General features: G+C 38.8%; 1 protein-coding gene across 1 annotated transcript; it reads right to left on the reverse strand.

Annotated features, from left to right (window-relative positions):
* Window positions 1-1527: 1527 nt before the first annotated feature.
* smyd2a (SET and MYND domain containing 2a) lies at window positions 1528-11189 on the reverse strand. Its single transcript, XM_083900881.1, has 12 exons — window positions 10960-11189; window positions 9297-9360; window positions 8668-8778; window positions 8467-8527; window positions 6891-7018; window positions 6562-6629; window positions 5296-5398; window positions 5056-5166; window positions 4456-4576; window positions 4143-4317; window positions 3906-4014; window positions 1528-3413 (listed from the first exon to the last, which is right to left on the reverse strand). Exons 1-12 carry the CDS (start codon window positions 11130-11132, stop codon window positions 3330-3332), a joined length of 1308 nt encoding a protein of 435 aa, XP_083757007.1. The 5' UTR covers window positions 11133-11189; the 3' UTR covers window positions 1528-3329.
* Window positions 11190-18056: the final 6867 nt, after the last annotated feature.

Genomic DNA, 18056 nt, shown 5'->3' on the forward strand with positions numbered 1-18056 from the left:
AGTTCACTAATCCTCCCTCTCTCTCACACACACACAGCATTGACTTCTATTCACTGGAAAACCCTAACAAACCCTAAGAAGTGATGATCTGGCTCGTAAGGACCCGACGTTTGTGGTCCCGAAAAAGGGCAATATGTACGTACATATATACACAAGGAAATGTGCTTAAAAATATAACAAAAATTAGTAATTAGTCAATTAACGATGATACCAACATCAGTGCTTCGTAAACTGACAGTAACGCAAGATAAATAAACGTAAGGTAAACAACGAAGTTAGCCGATAAACACATGAGTTGTTTATAAAGTCGAGAGTTGTTATTTTCGTTCATGTTAACTTTCTGTGTAAACAGTTAATGCTGGCTAACGTGGCTGTTAGCTAACATGCTAGCTGGATCTGTTGTCATTTGGAGGACAAATAACTCATCTGAAATATTACGAATGTTGATAAATAAGCGATATAACTTAAATATTACGCTGTCAAATATAAAGAGTAGCTCTATAACTAGACACGTCGCCGATATTTACAGTGAAGTGTTTCTGTTCAGTGTTGACGTAGTTTTTTAATGTTGACGTAGTTATGCCAAATATGAGGATACGTAACGTTATACAACGACACAGCTGGTTTAAATACATAATAAGTATAACTCAATCGTTATGGAAATTACACATATTAACGCTTAATTACGACAAATGTGGCTGAAAACAGTTCACTTACTTTCGGCGCTCACGCTCCTCTTTCACACACAATCGCAAATGAAGCTCGTCGTTTGAAAAATTCAAATTCCACCAAAAAAACCGCAACTCCGGCAGCTGCACGCTGATTGGCTGATTTATGAGACGTCAGCGAATGGACGGACGTGATTGGCTTTCGCCTGCATCTGCTCAGCAGTGCCACCACGTGGTAAGAATGAATGTTAATACCAAAAAGACGTCCTGAACTCTTTCACATAATTAAATAAATATAAAAATTAAATAATATAATAACACATAACATTTTAAACCGTCACAGGGAAGTATTGGGCATAATAAACAGGTACATTTATTTTGAATAGATAAACCGGCCATTTCCAAGAGATGCATGTTTGATAAATAGAATAAATAAACATCATTTCATACATTGCATTTAAAAAATATACACACAAATATGCATCTGCTCTATGGGATTTATATATATATATGTATATATATATATATATATATATACACACATATATATACATATACACACATATATATACATATACACATATATATATATATATACATATATATACATAGACACACACACACACAGATAATTCCGTTCTTCTTGGTCAAAATGACATTTCAGAAAACAATTGGACTTTACGTGCACATCAATTTTCTGATGCCAACCTCTGAATAAAAACCCTGCATTTTTTTTATGACATGCTGATTAATTTTACCAGAATAAGGTCAGACTCATGAGATAAAATACTGAAAATGAAACACCACTGATTGGAAACCTCATCTTAACAGAAACATATAACGTGACACAATTGAGCATTTATAACAAAGCAAATGCTGTGCTATTATTTATTGAGTTCCACTAACATGGTACATTAAGAATCGAAGGCTCAGACTTAAGTTATGCATATCGTCAGTTTAACATTCATGCCTGCATAAAGTAACAGAGGACACAGACAACACAATGAGCGTGACCTGTTAAGTCTGCATCTTGCTTTTCACATGCAGCAGCATCAGAATGGAACAAAGTTGACAATTCACATGTGCAGCGAGATAAGAAATGTAAATCCCAAATGTGGAAAAACTGTGTTTAGCTGATAAAATAATGTACTTTGGATTGAATTATCTATTCAAAGCGGTAAGGCAGGCAACTCTAGATACATATTTGCAGGCAAGTCACCTGTGCAGGGGTTGCTACCACCCTTCAGTAACACACATGCCTCCATATGAAAAAAAGGGGGTGCTACAGGTGATGACAAAAAAAGATCCAACTTTCATTCCTGTCTGCAGTGAGGTGAACTGTCCACTGACAAACACCAGTTGAAAAAATGTGCTTACAGATTCTGACATTTTGTCTCAAAAATTGTATAAAATTTGAGTGCAAGAATTAAGGCTCAGGGGATGATCTTTGTATTGCCTTAAAGTTCTTCTCTTTCTTATTTTTCCATCAACACACTTTGTAAAATATTAACAAACGATAGTGAGTCTTAGTTGCTTGTATTTCTGGTCTTTCTCTGATAAACAATTCAGGGATGCAATTATGTTTAGCAATTAAATGTGCTATAAAAAAACTTCTTAAAAGTTAAAGGGACCTGCGTTGCGCTTTTTAATAAACATTCATGCTGATTATTACATTTATAAATATATAGCCTTATTTTGCTTTATTAAAATGCATCCCATATCATGTCATGCTGAAAATGTATATTGTGTTATTTAGTTGAATACATTCCCATGATAGATACAATCTGAACTGATGGTAATCATGAGAAAACACAAAAAAATATGGAGTGACATTAATGCCGACATGACCTACAGTGTTTTTTCCTGAGAGCAAAAGGGGCTCTGATCCAGGGTTACTGGTCAGGTTATGGTACCAACTGGTCTCAGATCTGCAGCCCTTGGCTTAAGGGAAACACCTGTAACAAAGACCTGGTTCTCAAGAACCATAATGGTAAACCCAGAAATCAAAACACTGATGAAACGTTCAGGAAAACCTCCTTGTATTCTCTTCTGCACTGCTACAGAGAACCTGACAAATGGTCAGTCAGTTTTTTCCCCAGTTTAAACAAAAACGATGCTAAAAACTGTGCTGCTGGATATTTCATTGGCTCCCAGGATGTCACAAATTCCTCTCTCGGTTACTCAAACTTTCAGATCATGAGCAGCTGCTCTGCTGCCACATGGTTCATCAATGAGTCCACAAAACACGAAGATACTTATTCAGACTCCAGGGAACGAAAACAGGGAAAACTTCACTTCAGACAATAAACGCCACCATGGAAGCTTTGTGATGCTAAATGAGTCATTGATATTTTCAAATAACGTTTGACTTTTTTTTTTTTTAATCAGTCCATAAACGTTATCCTAATCTGTTTGTGTCCAGGTGTGACAGATCCAAAACACGGTCATCCTCCAGCTGAACACATTGACAGCAGACATGTATGACGATGAAACATAACCTTTTTAAGAGAGGACAAAAAGTACAAAAAATAAAATAACAAAAATCAGAAGTAAGATGCATGCAGATGCCATGCAGATATGATTTGATTGTTGGTGTTGCTTTTCAAGAGGTCCCTCATCTAGGTGCTTTTATTTCTCACTCCGCCTCTTTTTGCTTCTTCTTTACTTCTGCTCCTCGACTTCATTTTTGACTTCTGCTACATAATGGTGATCTTTCCCATGAGCAACCTCCATGATGGCAATAGCCTGCAAATAAAGACAATGCACTGACCTTTACACCAAGATTAGCAAGTATACGCTGTTTTTTGTTTAAGACAGGTGAACCCACTGTGTGATTGATTTGTTTCGCATTGCCAGTCGAGTAGTTTGTGCTTTTATGTGTCCAAAAATGTTGCCGAACAAAAGTTTTGTTTAAGATAAACTAGAAATATAGCAGTGCAACAAAGCATATACAATGGAACTTTTTTCTCATACAGCATTGTCAGAAGAAATTACAATAAAAAGGGGGAAAAAAGACTCATCTCCATCATCATATTCAAAACAACAGATGTGTTTCAAGAAGGAGCAGGAAGAATCACAATGCCATACTATTAATTTAATACCATTTTATTCTTATTTAAAGTGCTTTGGTAAACCGTGGCCACTTCGATAAATAAATATGCGTACAAATGTATCTAATCATACTAAATTGAACAAATCTAATATAGTGCAGCTTTATTGAAGTGTGTACTCAAATACCTTCTTTAGAGCTTTCACTCCTTGCGTCTTCTTTTCCAATCCCAAATATAGACGGCCCAATTTCAGATACATTGACGCCACATTCAGAGAGTAGGCAGGGTAGTATACGCTGCAGAGAGAATATACTGTTATGAATACATCATCCTTAGTAGTGAGCGTAAACCTATTCAAATAAATGTATTTTTATTTTAAAAAAGTAACTGAACATAGAACTGGCTATCACATAGATCCATTTACCTGTATGGCTGAATGATCTTTTCTCCGTAGCTCATAGCTCCGTCCCAGTCTTGCATGTAAAGACAGACACCCATGGCCTGATACATCATGTGCAGCATGTAGACATTTGTGTCCCCAAATACAGTCCCCATTTTCTCCAGGCTGAGCTCGCACATTTCAAGCAGCTCACTGGGAGGTGTCGCATTGTCAAGGAATAGTAAAAATAGCAACAGAGAGACAGAGCGTTAAGTAGAAGGGGAAGAGGATGCAGAGATGTGAAAAGGTTGCCAAGAGATGGGAAGCGGAGTGAGTTCTAGTCAGAGAAAGAGGATATTTTTGTAGTGTTTGGCTCTCCTGAACTCCTCGATGACATTCTTGGCGTAGTGGAGCATAGACTGGATTTCCTCTGGCTCTGGTGGAGAGCTTAGCTTCCTGGTTGCCATTTTTGCTTTGTCCTAGAGAGAAATGACATGACATTAATTAAAGTCACCACCCAGTTATTGCATGCTTCTGCTGGAAAATGCAATTTTAGGCACACAATTTGGTTTACAGACTCATATAGAGCTCTGGGCATCACGTGACTTCCAGCTTCCTTCTGCAAAAATTGACTGCCACCAGTGCCAGTTTCAAGCTGTCAGAGCTCACTGTGCTCATTTAAATCCAGAGACTAAGTACGGCACTTCTGTTTCCAGTGTGGCTCAGCAAATGCATCACCAAATTCTAACCATGTCATCTTAACAGTCCAATTGAAGGTTTGAACCAATTTTAAGAAAATTCCATAAATGCATTCAACAGATATCACGTTCACGTCCTGTACAGGATCACCAGCTGAGCAAATATCACTAAGTATTTCTTAAACACTGCTGCATTTATCTACAAACAAAAGACTCATGGTGTAATGAAGATTAAGAAATGAATTCATCATCATCAGTACCTTAGACTTTGAGGTGCACTCTTTACACTGGCATACGAAGAAGTACGACTCCAACAACCTCTCTTTCCTGTCCTCTGTTGGATAGAGCAGGTCAATGTAACTGTTAAAGATCTGAGAGAGGGCGAGAGAGAGAGAATATTGAGGCAAGGACAGACATAAATAACTGGTCATTTTACACTGAACAGAAATAATTACTGTACTTCAGCACCTTGAAAGTACACAAGTGGTGAGTTTTCTTACCTCCTCTCCAGGGTTTATCTCTTGAACAGCTCTGACTTCAGCCACTGTGCCTTTATAGGTCACTATGACATTAGGGCTGCAGCTGTGATTCATCAGTGCTACACTGGAGGGAACAAAGAAAGAACACAATAAAGAAATTGGAGAATGCTGATAAACATCAAAACAATTAGCAGAGGTGACCAAAGGAAGTTCAAAGATGGACTCCTACTACTACGTCTGTGAGTGTCAATTGTTTGCTGTATTGGTTAAAGCTGGTGCTGTGCAGGGTTTGCCATATAAAATGGTCAGAAATATGATTAATTGAATATGCCTATATCTACACAACTAAATGGGCTCCAAGATATAAAGCTGGGTCTTATGTGTCAAATATTTCACAGTAAAAGCCTTGGTGAAAAACTTTTCACCTCTATTATTATCCATTTTGCTGTGAGAGATTGGCACACTGAGAAAATAGGTGAGACTATATATATATATATATATATATATATGTAATATTTTATTTTTTTAAATCAGTGTGCTAGCAATTCACAAAGTCTCCAAAGGCTGTGAATAAACATTATGCACGCTTCTGTGCTTGCAGGTTCACATATATCAATATCATGTGCAATATTTCAACATTGTACAGAATATGAATATGGACAATTACAAAAACTCACAAGTCCTGGAAATCATAGCTTGGACAATATCAATAATAAGTGAGCATGCATCCATGCTAACACACATGAAAACACATCACATGACCGTTGAACACATTGAGCAGCATGTGTTTGACAGTGTAAAAGAATCAAATCAAAAGTTATCCTCTGCGGTCGTTTGCTTAGTTTAACAAAGTAAAACTAATGAGAAAAAACAATGGTGACAGCGAGGATGTTTTTTTTTGTTATGTGCACGGTTCATTTACCGCCGATTCTCAAAAGGAGAGGGACAAAAACCAATCAGGAAGGTAACTGCATCATTGATTTCAAGGGCCTGTCCTGACTAAAAGGTAGACCTGAAGTTTCCACACTTAAACAGCAACTTCAAACCTCTAAAACACCAGGGCAGTGTGGATGGCAGGTCGAGCCAAAGAAGAGTTTATGCATTAAAATATTAATGGATGGGTGTGGATGTAGCTTCAGAGCACTACAACACTGCCTCGACTAAAAAGACTGAAACAGCTGTGATGTAACATGTTTGAAAATAAACTACTAATTATATATATATATATATATTTATTTTTTTTAATCACTGGACGGACTCTAAAATGATGAGCGATGGACGACTTACTCGGGAAAAACAGCTGATCCCAAATGAGACAGTTCCTCGTCCTCAATGGTAAAACCATTGCAGTTAACCTGGACGAACACAGGGAGGGACAGAGCAAGACAGCAGGTGTGAAGAGTAAAAAACACAACTTGCGCACCCCCCCCCCCCCCTTCTGCTCTACTGTGATTTAACACATCCTTTAACAGAGTGGGAGGAGACAAAATGGTCTCAAAGGTCCAGACTCTCAATCCAAGTCGCTGGACCCTTCAGCAGCACATTCACTACTTCCTAAATATATGCATATGTTTCTTTGTGAAGTGTTACACTCCCAAGTAGTATATTAATGTTACCTGTGCAAAGAGCTCAGTGAGAGCCTGGTCATCTGGGAGGTCACTGATGTGTCTGGAGTAAAAGTGATGCAGTGATGCGATGCCCGACTGGTTCATCTCATCCTTCTCGCCGTCCGTCTTATCTAAATCTGGAGGAGACAACGACACGGACAAGACACAGAGAGAGGACATGACAGGAGAAAGAGCAAAGACAAAAGAAAGACGGGTGAATGAACGTCATTAACATCAACACTACAAACACACTTCTGTTTAAAATAATGTGTGTTTAGTTTGCTTTAACACGCAGTGGAGGATGAAACTGCAAAGCTCTGAGGTCTAAACTCTGGGTGTCCCCCAGTCATCAAGGAAGGGATGAATAGTTTTCACTGATAAGAGAAACCAGATGGTTTGAAGGAAGTTGTAAAAAAAAAAGGCATCAGCATGAATTATTTTGTTGTTAACCACCATGGATTATTAGCATATTGAGGAGCCACTTAAGTGTGTGACATGCTACTGCTCTAGGCCATGTGTCACTGTCTTTCACACAGACTCAGGCATAGACAGGTGGCAACTGCACAGCTGCACACTGCTTTGCTTTGTATGGGAGAGAGACGGAGAGACTGAAAGAGAAAGCGAGGGAACAGGTGCGCGGGTTAATTCAGTGACAATCCTCCGATGACACATCTGAGCCTCCAACAACAACGCAAATTAAATGACAAAAGCAAATGAGCACTTAGTGGTTTCTAAGTGTCAGCCCACCGCGATGGCATCAACTGGGTTGTGAGCTGCTGTTTTAACGCCTTGAGTTTTGCCGTTTGTCCAGAACCAGAGGACACTATTTGGATGAAAGGCTAAAAGTATCCACATTCACACATATTCAGTCAATACAGCATTTTATCCATTTCGCTAATTATATTTTATTTATCCCTGCTGTGTGCAGCCAGAACTGCAGATCACAGAGAGACAACAAATATCCTGATCTGAAATTAAATCAGTTTTAGGTCTGGTTCTGTCACATTGGCTGTGCCTTTCGACACTTAATATGGCTGTGATCAGGGAAAATGAGCAATGACCACCATGGAACAGCACGCTGGGGAAACTCAATCCAGCTTATATCAGCCATATGGCATTGTTGAAGCAGTGACAATGGCTTTACACGTTTTTTTTGCAATGAGAAAAATCAATGCCGTTACAGCCTTAGTGAGAAACAGGCTCATTATTTCATAGACTTGCATAGTAACCAGCAGAATCACCCCCTCACTTACTCGACCTGAGCTCATTTCTTAATATACGGTCTATGGAAAGTTGTGAGATAGGACAGTCTTGTTGGTTTGTGCGTTTTGGCTAATACACACACACTGTGTGTGCCAAGTGATCATGAAATTACAGCAGTCAGGAGCTTGGGACTTGAGTCCCAGTGCTGCTGCAGATTTAGTGTAAGAAAGAGATGAAACCAGGACTGGAGGCTACAGCAGAGGATATAAATAAAGATCTACTGCAAAGACACAGGAAAAGCTCTTTCTCTCTTTCCCTCACACATAAAGCACCATTAACTAAAAGTTCACATGTGTAATTAATGAATTGGATTTTCACTTACGGGCTTCAAACTCTGTGAGCAGGAGCAGCCTCTCCGACGGGGTGCGCTCTGTTGTAACTCTCTGCCATAATGACACACACATTTTAGTGAAAAACTGAATGTGTTTGTGGACATAACAGGTCATTTGAGGATGTCACCATTATTATTACAAGCCAAACAACAAATTAATTATTTGACAATATTCTCCTCCTGTTGCTTTACCTGTTTCATGATGATTCTAGCCACCAGTCTGACCGTCTCTGATGGACACCAGTTCTCCCCTAAGGCAGACATGGATGCGCACTCCAGCTTGTGCATGGGCCAATCACCTCTCTGTACAAATACATACATAAAACTATGATACAACAATTGCCATTCCGTTTTACAGGAGCATATATGAAATTATTCTACTCTAGGGTTCTGGTGAGAAAAAAAAGCCAATGTTTTAGTATGACAAAGGGTCAAAGTCAACTGCAAAACAATCAAATTGCCATTTGAAGGATAGTGATTTGTGACACATTTCTATTGATTCATCCATCATTTAAACCGCTTATTGTTCGAGGAATACAGGGAGAGCTGGAGCCTCTAACCCACCCTGGACGGGTAACCAGACTTTCACAAGGCCCAGTGTACAGAAGTAAACAAGCGTCTCCAATTAATCTAAATATCTATGGACTGTGTAAGGTAGGCGAGTACACGGTGACACTCAAATCAACAGAAAATCAAATTGTGAGGCACAAGGACTAGCCACATTACCTCACACAATTCTACAGCAGTAAATCGTATTGATTATTCATATAAACTGTTATTCTATATGAAAAGGTGCAGACAAGAACAGGTGAAGAACTCACCTGACAGTCCACATTGCAGTAGTACGCCTGCTTACATTTACCACACTTAAAAAGGTCTTCTCTCCTGTAAAGACAAACACACCACACTGTTTGACACTGACTCAGCGTTGGCACTTATTCAGGATTAACATGTGAAGCACTATGTGAAATAACTGGGGTTGCAAAGGGATGGAAAATTCACAGTACATTTCTTGAACAGTTGGTCATTCATTTAGAGGTTGATTACTAATCAATTGTTGCAGCCCAACAGTTTTGCAGGACCTACGGAATTTAGATTCTGCTGCCAAAGATATTATATGCAAAAATATTTAAGCTTTCGCATTGTTTTAAGAATGTGAATTTAGAGCAAGAGAGAACTGAATGTTAAAACTCACTATAGAGAATTCAATCTGCACACACACACACCCACATCTCTTAGCTCCTCCTCTCTTTGGACAAATGGACACCTATATTTAGCACTTTAACCTTTTACTGCTTCACCAGCCTTAACTTGAGACAGACATGTGCATGTGTGAAAGACTGGAGTTCATTTAACACTTAAGATATAATGCACTATAACACCCTAAGAAAAATGAAGGCAAGTCAGAGGGAATCAGAGTAGGGCACTAAATGTTCAAGTTGTATTGTCATTGCACAAAATAGTTTGAGATTTGCTGTGTAACACCCAAAAAAACACTAGATTATGATCATTATAAAGACGCAGAAGTGGCCTTTTAGTTGAATGGGCTGGAAATGAAATATCATAATGCTTTTGCTTATGGCAAACACATAAAAATACAAAAGCCAGAGTGTGAAATCACAGAGATGGTTTTTAGTGATGGCTTGATGCAACAATTTTTTTTTGTGTGTCCAATGCTGAGATCACAACACAGTCATTTTAAAACAAGCCATTTATACTGAAAACGTGAAATGTATCAGATTTAGGTCCAACAGCTACACACAGTATCAGTGTATACATACTCTTGGGGGAATAGCGATGACTGATCCAGACAGACCAATTATAACATTATCTTTAAGTAGGAGTATCACATCACTAATATTTTGTACTGAAATACTAACAGGTTAAAACTGAGACTACAGGTAAGTATTAGTTTTAAAAGGTGCAATTACTGTTTCATTCATTTGCCAATTAGTACTTACTAATATACATGTACACATTGTTTTGTTTCCAGCATAAAGAGTTGTCAACAAGAGTTCATTTTTTGATGAGCAATTTCATGTATTAAAAAATTAGTTGACTACAATATTCATTTATTTACATTTTGAGTAGCATTTACGTGTATTATTAAACTGTTTTATTTATCAGATTGAGGTAAAGGGAAACCCGACAATTCATATCGGCCAAAAAAAATCGGCATCAAATCGAAAAGAAAAAAAAAACATCGGTCGACATGAAACATATAGACAAACAGGCGATATTAAACGGTTGTTCGTGCAGTGTTGGCGCAGTGAGGAGTCAGGTGAGCTGCTTCTGACCCACTTCTGCCTGCACCAGCCGGATCTATGTCCACTGGTTTACCGACTGACCTAGCTAGATGCCGAGGTTAGCCTGCGCTCAGCGGGACACTCTGTCTAACAATAACAACCACCGGCTGGAGGCCAACGCTGTTTTATCTGACCGTGTTTGACGGAGGTGAGTGTGCTGTTGTTGGGCTTGGTTTACCTGGTGAAGCAGTGCTCACAGTGCGCTCCTCTCTCGTTTACCGTCAACACGGAGGAGTACGCGGGGCAGGCGAACACCAGCTCCCCCACCGCGAAGTGCCTCAGCGCCCGCAGGCCTCTGCCCCTGCCCGAGCTCTCGAACCTCTCCATCCCCTCGATGCCTTCGTTCTTCATGACTCAGCCGCTTCACTCCACGGGTCTTCGGTCGGATATTAACGGGCACCACCTGCGCGTGTCTGCAGGCTGAAGGATCTGATCAGCCCTTCAGTCTGTTCTTCGTCTGCGCTGCTGCTCCATGTTTCCGCCGGAGCTCCTACCGCCCCCTGCCGGAGGGGCGTCACTAGACTCAAACTTCACTAATTTGAGTTCCCTAAAAGTGAAAATGCAAAAGATTTGAACATGAATTCATTCAAATTAAAAGCTTAAAGAAATAATCATGTCAACATTGATTAAAATAATTGTATTGCTGTGTTTCCAAATGTTGATATTAGGGATGCACAATATTGGACTTTTGACCGATATATTGAGAGTGCCGATAATACACTTGAAAGCCAATATCTTCCGATAATATTGTGCCTTATAGTGATTTTTTTTGTACAGCCACAACAAATATGAGTATGGTGCATGTTTCAATGAATTTGGTGAATGGGTGAATCAGGCCTTGCAAGTACTCCAGGCCACAGCCCACACTCCGAAATACAATAACACTTTTCAAACAAATCAAATGCCTTTTTTTAGGAGAGAAAAAACCAAAAACATTTTCATTTGACGAGAAAAAAGGTCCCTTTCAGACCTGGTATTAACATCCATCCTCAGTGATCTGATCGCATACAAAAAGAGGCACATTTTCCAATTTCTGTGTCTCCCATAACAATAAATACAACATTTCCAAAGATAATTCACCACACTGTCCCAGACATAAACAGAGGAAGGAACATTCATGCATATGATATTTTGATACTGTGACAGTGGTTAGTACATAGTACTGCAGATATAATTTTATTTGGAACCTATCATAAATAAAGACAGTTTCTGCTTTTAAAAGCTTCTCCTTAAAAAAAAAAAAAAAAAGCTAATCCTAATTCCTGCCGTCAGAAAGATTTCCTCATCAGAACTATGGTTGAGGATATATTTTTCTATTATTACTATTGTTTTACGATATTGGATATGATTTGAAATACTTGTTGTAACTGTGTGTCCTTTGTTTTTAAGCATTTCCCTAAAACTGTATTGTATATTTACACTACTTCCTGATTTAGTTTGAATTTTGATGCTACAGTATATACATGTAATATTTTTTCTGATTGTTCTCAAATTAAAAAAATATATTATTACTGTATATATATATATTTGTGTGTGTATAAATATATATATATGTGTGTGTGTGTGTGTGTGTATAAATGTGTATATATATAAATTATAATAACTTTTATTCTGGTTGTATTGTTGTTGCCCTGCACTTTGTAATTTGGATTTCTTGTGGTTCATAAATAAATAAATAAAAACAACAACATCGATGACAATAATAATAACTGATCTTCCCAACAGTGGGTTGTTAAGATACAAATAAATCCAAACAGTATGTAAGGATGAAGAAAGAAAAAGTCATGTTTTACTAATACTTTGCATCCTCAGATAACAAAAATAGAGAGATGGTTTCTAACCGACTCATGAGAGTTAGCATACAGGACGATAAGTGATTAAAATTCAGTTTATATCTGTGTATGTCTGTGTGGAAGCTATATGGAGCTGTCACCGTAGATCAAAAAGACACCGTTGGCTTTTTTTGTATATTTATATATATAAATGCATTTATTTAAGTTATTCATTTGTCATCATTCAAAGTTGAATTTCTGCAGTTATCTATAAAACAGGGAACAGTTAGAAGCGCTGTACAGTCCGACAACAAAACTAGGAGTATATATGTACATACTGTACACACACACACACACACACACACACGGATGTAGGTATATACAAAAATATACACTTTTACATGTGTAACACTTCCTGCTGTAACAACCACCGCCACATTCCTCGTAGAAAACACATTATTAATCCGTCAGTTCATTTCAGTTTCATGGTTTTTGTTATGTCACTACTGGTTAATGAGACTTTTATACAGTATGCACACTTTGTAAATCACATACACCGTAATGTATATGAGGTGGACAGAGAGGAGGGCGGGGGGGTTTGTCTCCTTCTTTAGGACAAAAATGAGACATAACTCGTCTCTTGCGGAAAACAAAGAGAGACATTTTTACACGTCTTTTATCTGGACTTTAAATGAACTGTCGATTGTTTACCTCCACCCAAACACACTGAGGATGAATAAACTCTAACTGGCTCAGTGAGGACGATGCGCGCTTTTACTGACTAGTCATCAGTGATACATGATGTACCAGCTGGCTCAGCCAGTATTTATGTTCTGCAAACCACAGAAAAGGTTACAATTTTAGATTTTGTACAAGGCAAAAAAAAAAAGGAAAACAAGTGATTTTTTTAGCTAAACTGATGCAGATGTGTCATTGTGGCAAAAGACAGGGTTTAAGGCGCAAGAATAAATGTCAGACATTCTGGTGTAATTTTAAAGAGAGAATATTGATGCTAAAGCCAAGATCTTTTCCTAACTTATCCACAGAATACTCACTGGGCCCTAAACCCAACCACTTTTATTACCAGGGAGTGGTTTTCATCAGGTCAAATACATCACTCTGATCTTCAGTGGTCGATGCATCTCAATTTTCAACATTAAAGCACGTGGGTTTTGTTTTTTTTATTCAATCAATATAAGCAGTCGGCTAAATATGAACTTAAATATGAATGTAAACATTTCTTTACAAAAGAAATTCAAATGTTCCATCCCCAAAACCAGAACGAATGCTTCTGCAACTGGAAAATCAACAAGCAATGTTGTTGTTGTTTTTTTATAATTGATTATGTAATGCCTCTTTTAAATGATTATGTACATGTGCAGACAGGTGAGTAAGAGATGTGAGCTCACGTGCATCTGTGGTTGGCAGAAACGCTCAGGTGCCACATGTGATCCTGGCGACTGAGTCGCACGTAGCAAATGCCTACTTTAAACGAAGATTAACCAGATCCTTTCCTCCCAATAAATGACACCTTTTGAGTCTAAATACGTCGTTACACAGCTGGTGTTGAATACATCGAAGGCCCTGGTCCATTGTGAAAACTGACACCAGATCAGCAGCTAACAGCCGTCCTCCCCCTGAAACAACAACAGCATCATACTGGAGGCAAACGTGCGCCAACACTTCACGAGTTTTCAAAAAGGCTTTTTGGCCCTTTTTGTTCTTCCTGGAAGGAATTTTGGCACATTGTGCTAAAGATGTAAACATTTTATTATCCAATCAAAAATGAGGGTGCTGGACTTTTGCAGTCATTTCCTCCGTGTATAACAAAAAGAAATACATATAAAATGAAAAGGTAAATTGTTCATCTTAATAAGAATAAGACTCTTTTTTTAGACAACATGTCTGAATCTTACGCAGACAGCGTCGCCACGATCGCTCTGCTGTAAGCAGTTTGGTTATCGTGCCTGTTCTGAGGTGTCATGAGGCAGATTTAACACTTCACACAGTCAATGAAAATGATTAAAAAAACTAAGAAAACCCGCCTCCACTCATCTCTCCAACTACATCTGACTGCTGACCAAAAAAAACATTTATGGCAGTAGAGGGCGCTACAGGAGCTCAGAGAACATGAAAATGAAGACCTGTGGCCATTTACTGTATTTACCTAACATATTATCAGTAGAAATGACACAAAGAAATTAAAAGTAAAAGGAGTAACTATTAAAAAAAAAGACTTTTATCCAACCGTTTACACATGTCAGACTCAAATTCAGAATGAGCTGAAAGTTAAAACATAACAAGATGACATCATCCCCCCCCAACATATAAAAGAAATCAATTTAAAAATGAGCTCTGCCCACTTTGAAGTGCACTGAGCACCGTATAATTTCACAGGTGAGTGGATAAACCATCATTGTTATACATTATGTGTCTGTTGCCATCTCGCCTCACGTGTCGTGTACTTCAAAGACTCGCATTTGAGTGCAGACGCTGTTTAAATGCACAATTGAGGAAAAATTCATTAAAACTATAAGAAAATGAGACAAGAAGAAAATATTTCATATTATTTCACAAACAGAAAAAAGACAAGAAAAAAATGTCCCCCAGAATGTAAAACTCCAACTATTAATTTATCTATAAATGGAAGAAAGAAAAAAACAGATTTGGGCCCTTGAACCTGGTCACCATGGCAACACAAAACTGTCCTCACAACCACTCAGGGTGACTCTCACCCCGCGGGTCCTGATGAAGCAACCTATCAAGTCACAGGATAGGCTTTTCAACCAGCTCCACTCCACATGTTTCCTTATGGATGGACATGAAAATAGACATGAACACAAAATGGCATAAAAAGAAAGAAAGAAATAGTAATCGGACAACACAGCGAACAAGGCCAGCTGTCTTTGTCAGGTTTAAAACTCAGTGAAAACACACACACAAAAGAGTTAAGATGTAAATGTGTGAGGAGCAGAGAGGACATTTACTTCACATTAACAAACACATGAGGCTGCAGCTTCACTCTAGAGTTAACAAGGAATAATGTGTGTGTGTAATTCTCACTGTGTAGTTGATCTGTTTTGACATATTCTGTGTTTGTGTGACTGCTTTTAAAGCTGCCAATCAAAACCAATTTCCCCCCGCCCCAGTGTTCGCCCATCATTACTCATCAGTCAGGATCACGGCAGTGAAGACGAAGAGATGATGAAGTACGGGGGGGCGAGACGACGTTCACAAAATGAAGCATTTCGCAAACAGACACACTTCCCATGAACCGTATCGGCAACGCAATCTGGTAACAGGAAACTAAGACGAGGCTCAGTGTTATCTGGAGACACCGGAATGTTGCAGCGCTGCGAGATATAAAGAAGAAAATTGTTATTCGTGTCAGCCAGTGTTGTTGTCGAGTAAAGTCTTCGGTCCCCAGTGTTCAAGTGGAGAGGACGGCACTTACAGTACATACAAATACAGACATAAAACGACACAAATGTCACTACCACAAAAATGTGTGTCACAGTCAGGGGCGCGGCAGACAGTGATCGATTACGTTAGTCCACAGAAATGTTTGCTGAAAGCAGGCAGTGCACGATCACGTGATCATCACACAGTGAAATCAGGAACCTTATGGAGCAGTTTATGATTTATTACAACATTATAAAGCAGGGTTTTCTCACTCCTGGTCCTCGAGGGACCCACTGACCTGCATGTTTTAGTTGCATCCCTGCTCCAACACACTTGATTCAAATAAATGGGTCGTTATCAGGCTTCTGCAGTGCTTGCTGATGAGCTGACCGTTTAAATCAGGTGTGCTGGAGCAGGGGAAATATCTAAAACAAGCAGGGCAGTGGGTCCCCGAGGGGCCAGGATTGAGAAAACACTGTTATAAAGAACCAGCTGGCTCGACACAGCTTATATCAGAGTATACCAAACCCCACTGCCCTGCATAATTTAGACTTTGCCCTGCTCCAACACACCTGATTTAAACGGTCAGCTCGTCAAAAGTCTGATAATTACCCACTAATTGAAGCAAGGAATCTACTAAAACGTGCAGGTTAGTGGGTCCCCAAGGACCAGGATTTGGCGACACTGGCTAATATGACCTCAACTCACTATAAGTTCTACAGGTAAGTTGAACCATTTGGCCTAAGCTGCAGTTGTATGTGTGTGACTTAGCTCTTAGTTCCATGATTAGCTTAGTTCAGGAGAATATACCATACAATTTCTCAATTCTGGTCCTCGGAACACATTGTCCTGCATGGTTTTAGATGTTTCCCTGCTGCAACACACCTGATTCAAATGAATTCTAGTCAGTAGGGTCTTGCAGAGCTTGTCGAGTTGTGTTGGAACAGGGAAACGTCTTAAACCATACAAGGCAGTGGGTCCCAAGGACCAGGATTGACAAACCATGCCATAAAATACCATAGTTGGAAACTCCCTAACAAGACCCCATGCCACTGTTTTCAGAATTTCACAGTGGAACACAGTGGTGGTTAAGATTGTTAAAGCAAATCATTTAGTTCTGCTGAGCAGAGAAATGGCAGACAAATAAAAAAAGGATGATCCTCAATTAATGGTTATTAATAGTTCAGACTCATCTTTTGCCCCAAAGTCCCTATAAATGCCTCAATGCTAAAATTCCCATTGCAGAGCATCAATATGGAAATATTGCAACATTAATATAGCTTGATGTCAATATCAGAGACCAAATTAATAATAAAAAAAACAAAAAAAACAAAGTCGTCATTTCAACAGTCTTTCAAACGTTAATCAGAAGTCAATACCCAAAGTCATCAGCGTTCAAGTCTAAGTCTGGACTGAAGTTGGACTCAAACACAACAATTCTGGATTTTGGGACACAGTGGAAGAACAAACAGTAAAAACCTTGTTTACTGCAGCGTAAAACTCCCAATGACTCATCAAGCAAGAGCGACAGCTACAGCCAAGACAAATATGCTGATGAAAACATGACTAAGTGAAAGTCTGGAGACATGTTGGAGATGCGCGCAGCCTTAAGAACACGTGTGCACGTTAAGTCGCAGGTTTAAATAAGTATAGAAACAAGCAAGGATTTACTTTGTCAACAGAGACAGACCTGAGAGATCTGGTCACAACTGTTTAGCCTGTTCACATGATGTTAAAATGTGCACGTATGGAAATAAACACAGATGTCGTGTGTGTTTGCAAAGAGTAAATTATATTCTTATCCTCTCTGTCTGTAAAGATGCATCTGCTGTCAAAGTATCTGCGTATGTGACTCGGAGAGGAAAGTGGAGATGTGCACACAGCTTTAATTTGAACAGGTTTAACAGGTTTAATTTGAAATGCAAATTAAACCATTTGATAAAAGTGTGTTGTTCGTTCTTAATATTGTGGGGATAGCTACAAATAAAAATTAACTGGCTCCTAAGAAGGGTAAAATAATAATAATAATACTTTCAGTTCATTGAGAAATGTCTCAGAGCCAGAATACCTTTGAAAGACCTGAATATCAGATCTGAAATCA

The sequence above is a fragment of the Microchirus variegatus genome (genome assembly GCF_963457635.1).
Source record: "Microchirus variegatus genome assembly, chromosome: 14".
Lineage (NCBI taxonomy): Eukaryota > Metazoa > Chordata > Actinopteri > Pleuronectiformes > Soleidae > Microchirus > Microchirus variegatus.

Excerpts from the sequence above, each read along its gene's own strand:
- smyd2a (XM_083900881.1), bottom strand. The coding sequence starts at position 11,132 with ATGAAGAACGAAGGCATCGAGGGGATGGAGAGGTTCGAGAGCTCGGGC. Across the intron at positions 9,361-10,959 it reads TGTGAGCACTGCTTCACCAG|GAGAGAAGACCTTTTTAAGT; the intron begins GTAAACCAAGCC and ends TTGTCTTTACAG. Across the intron at positions 3,414-3,905 it reads GAGTGAAAGCTCTAAAGAAG|GCTATTGCCATCATGGAGGT; the intron begins GTATTTGAGTAC and ends CTTTATTTGCAG.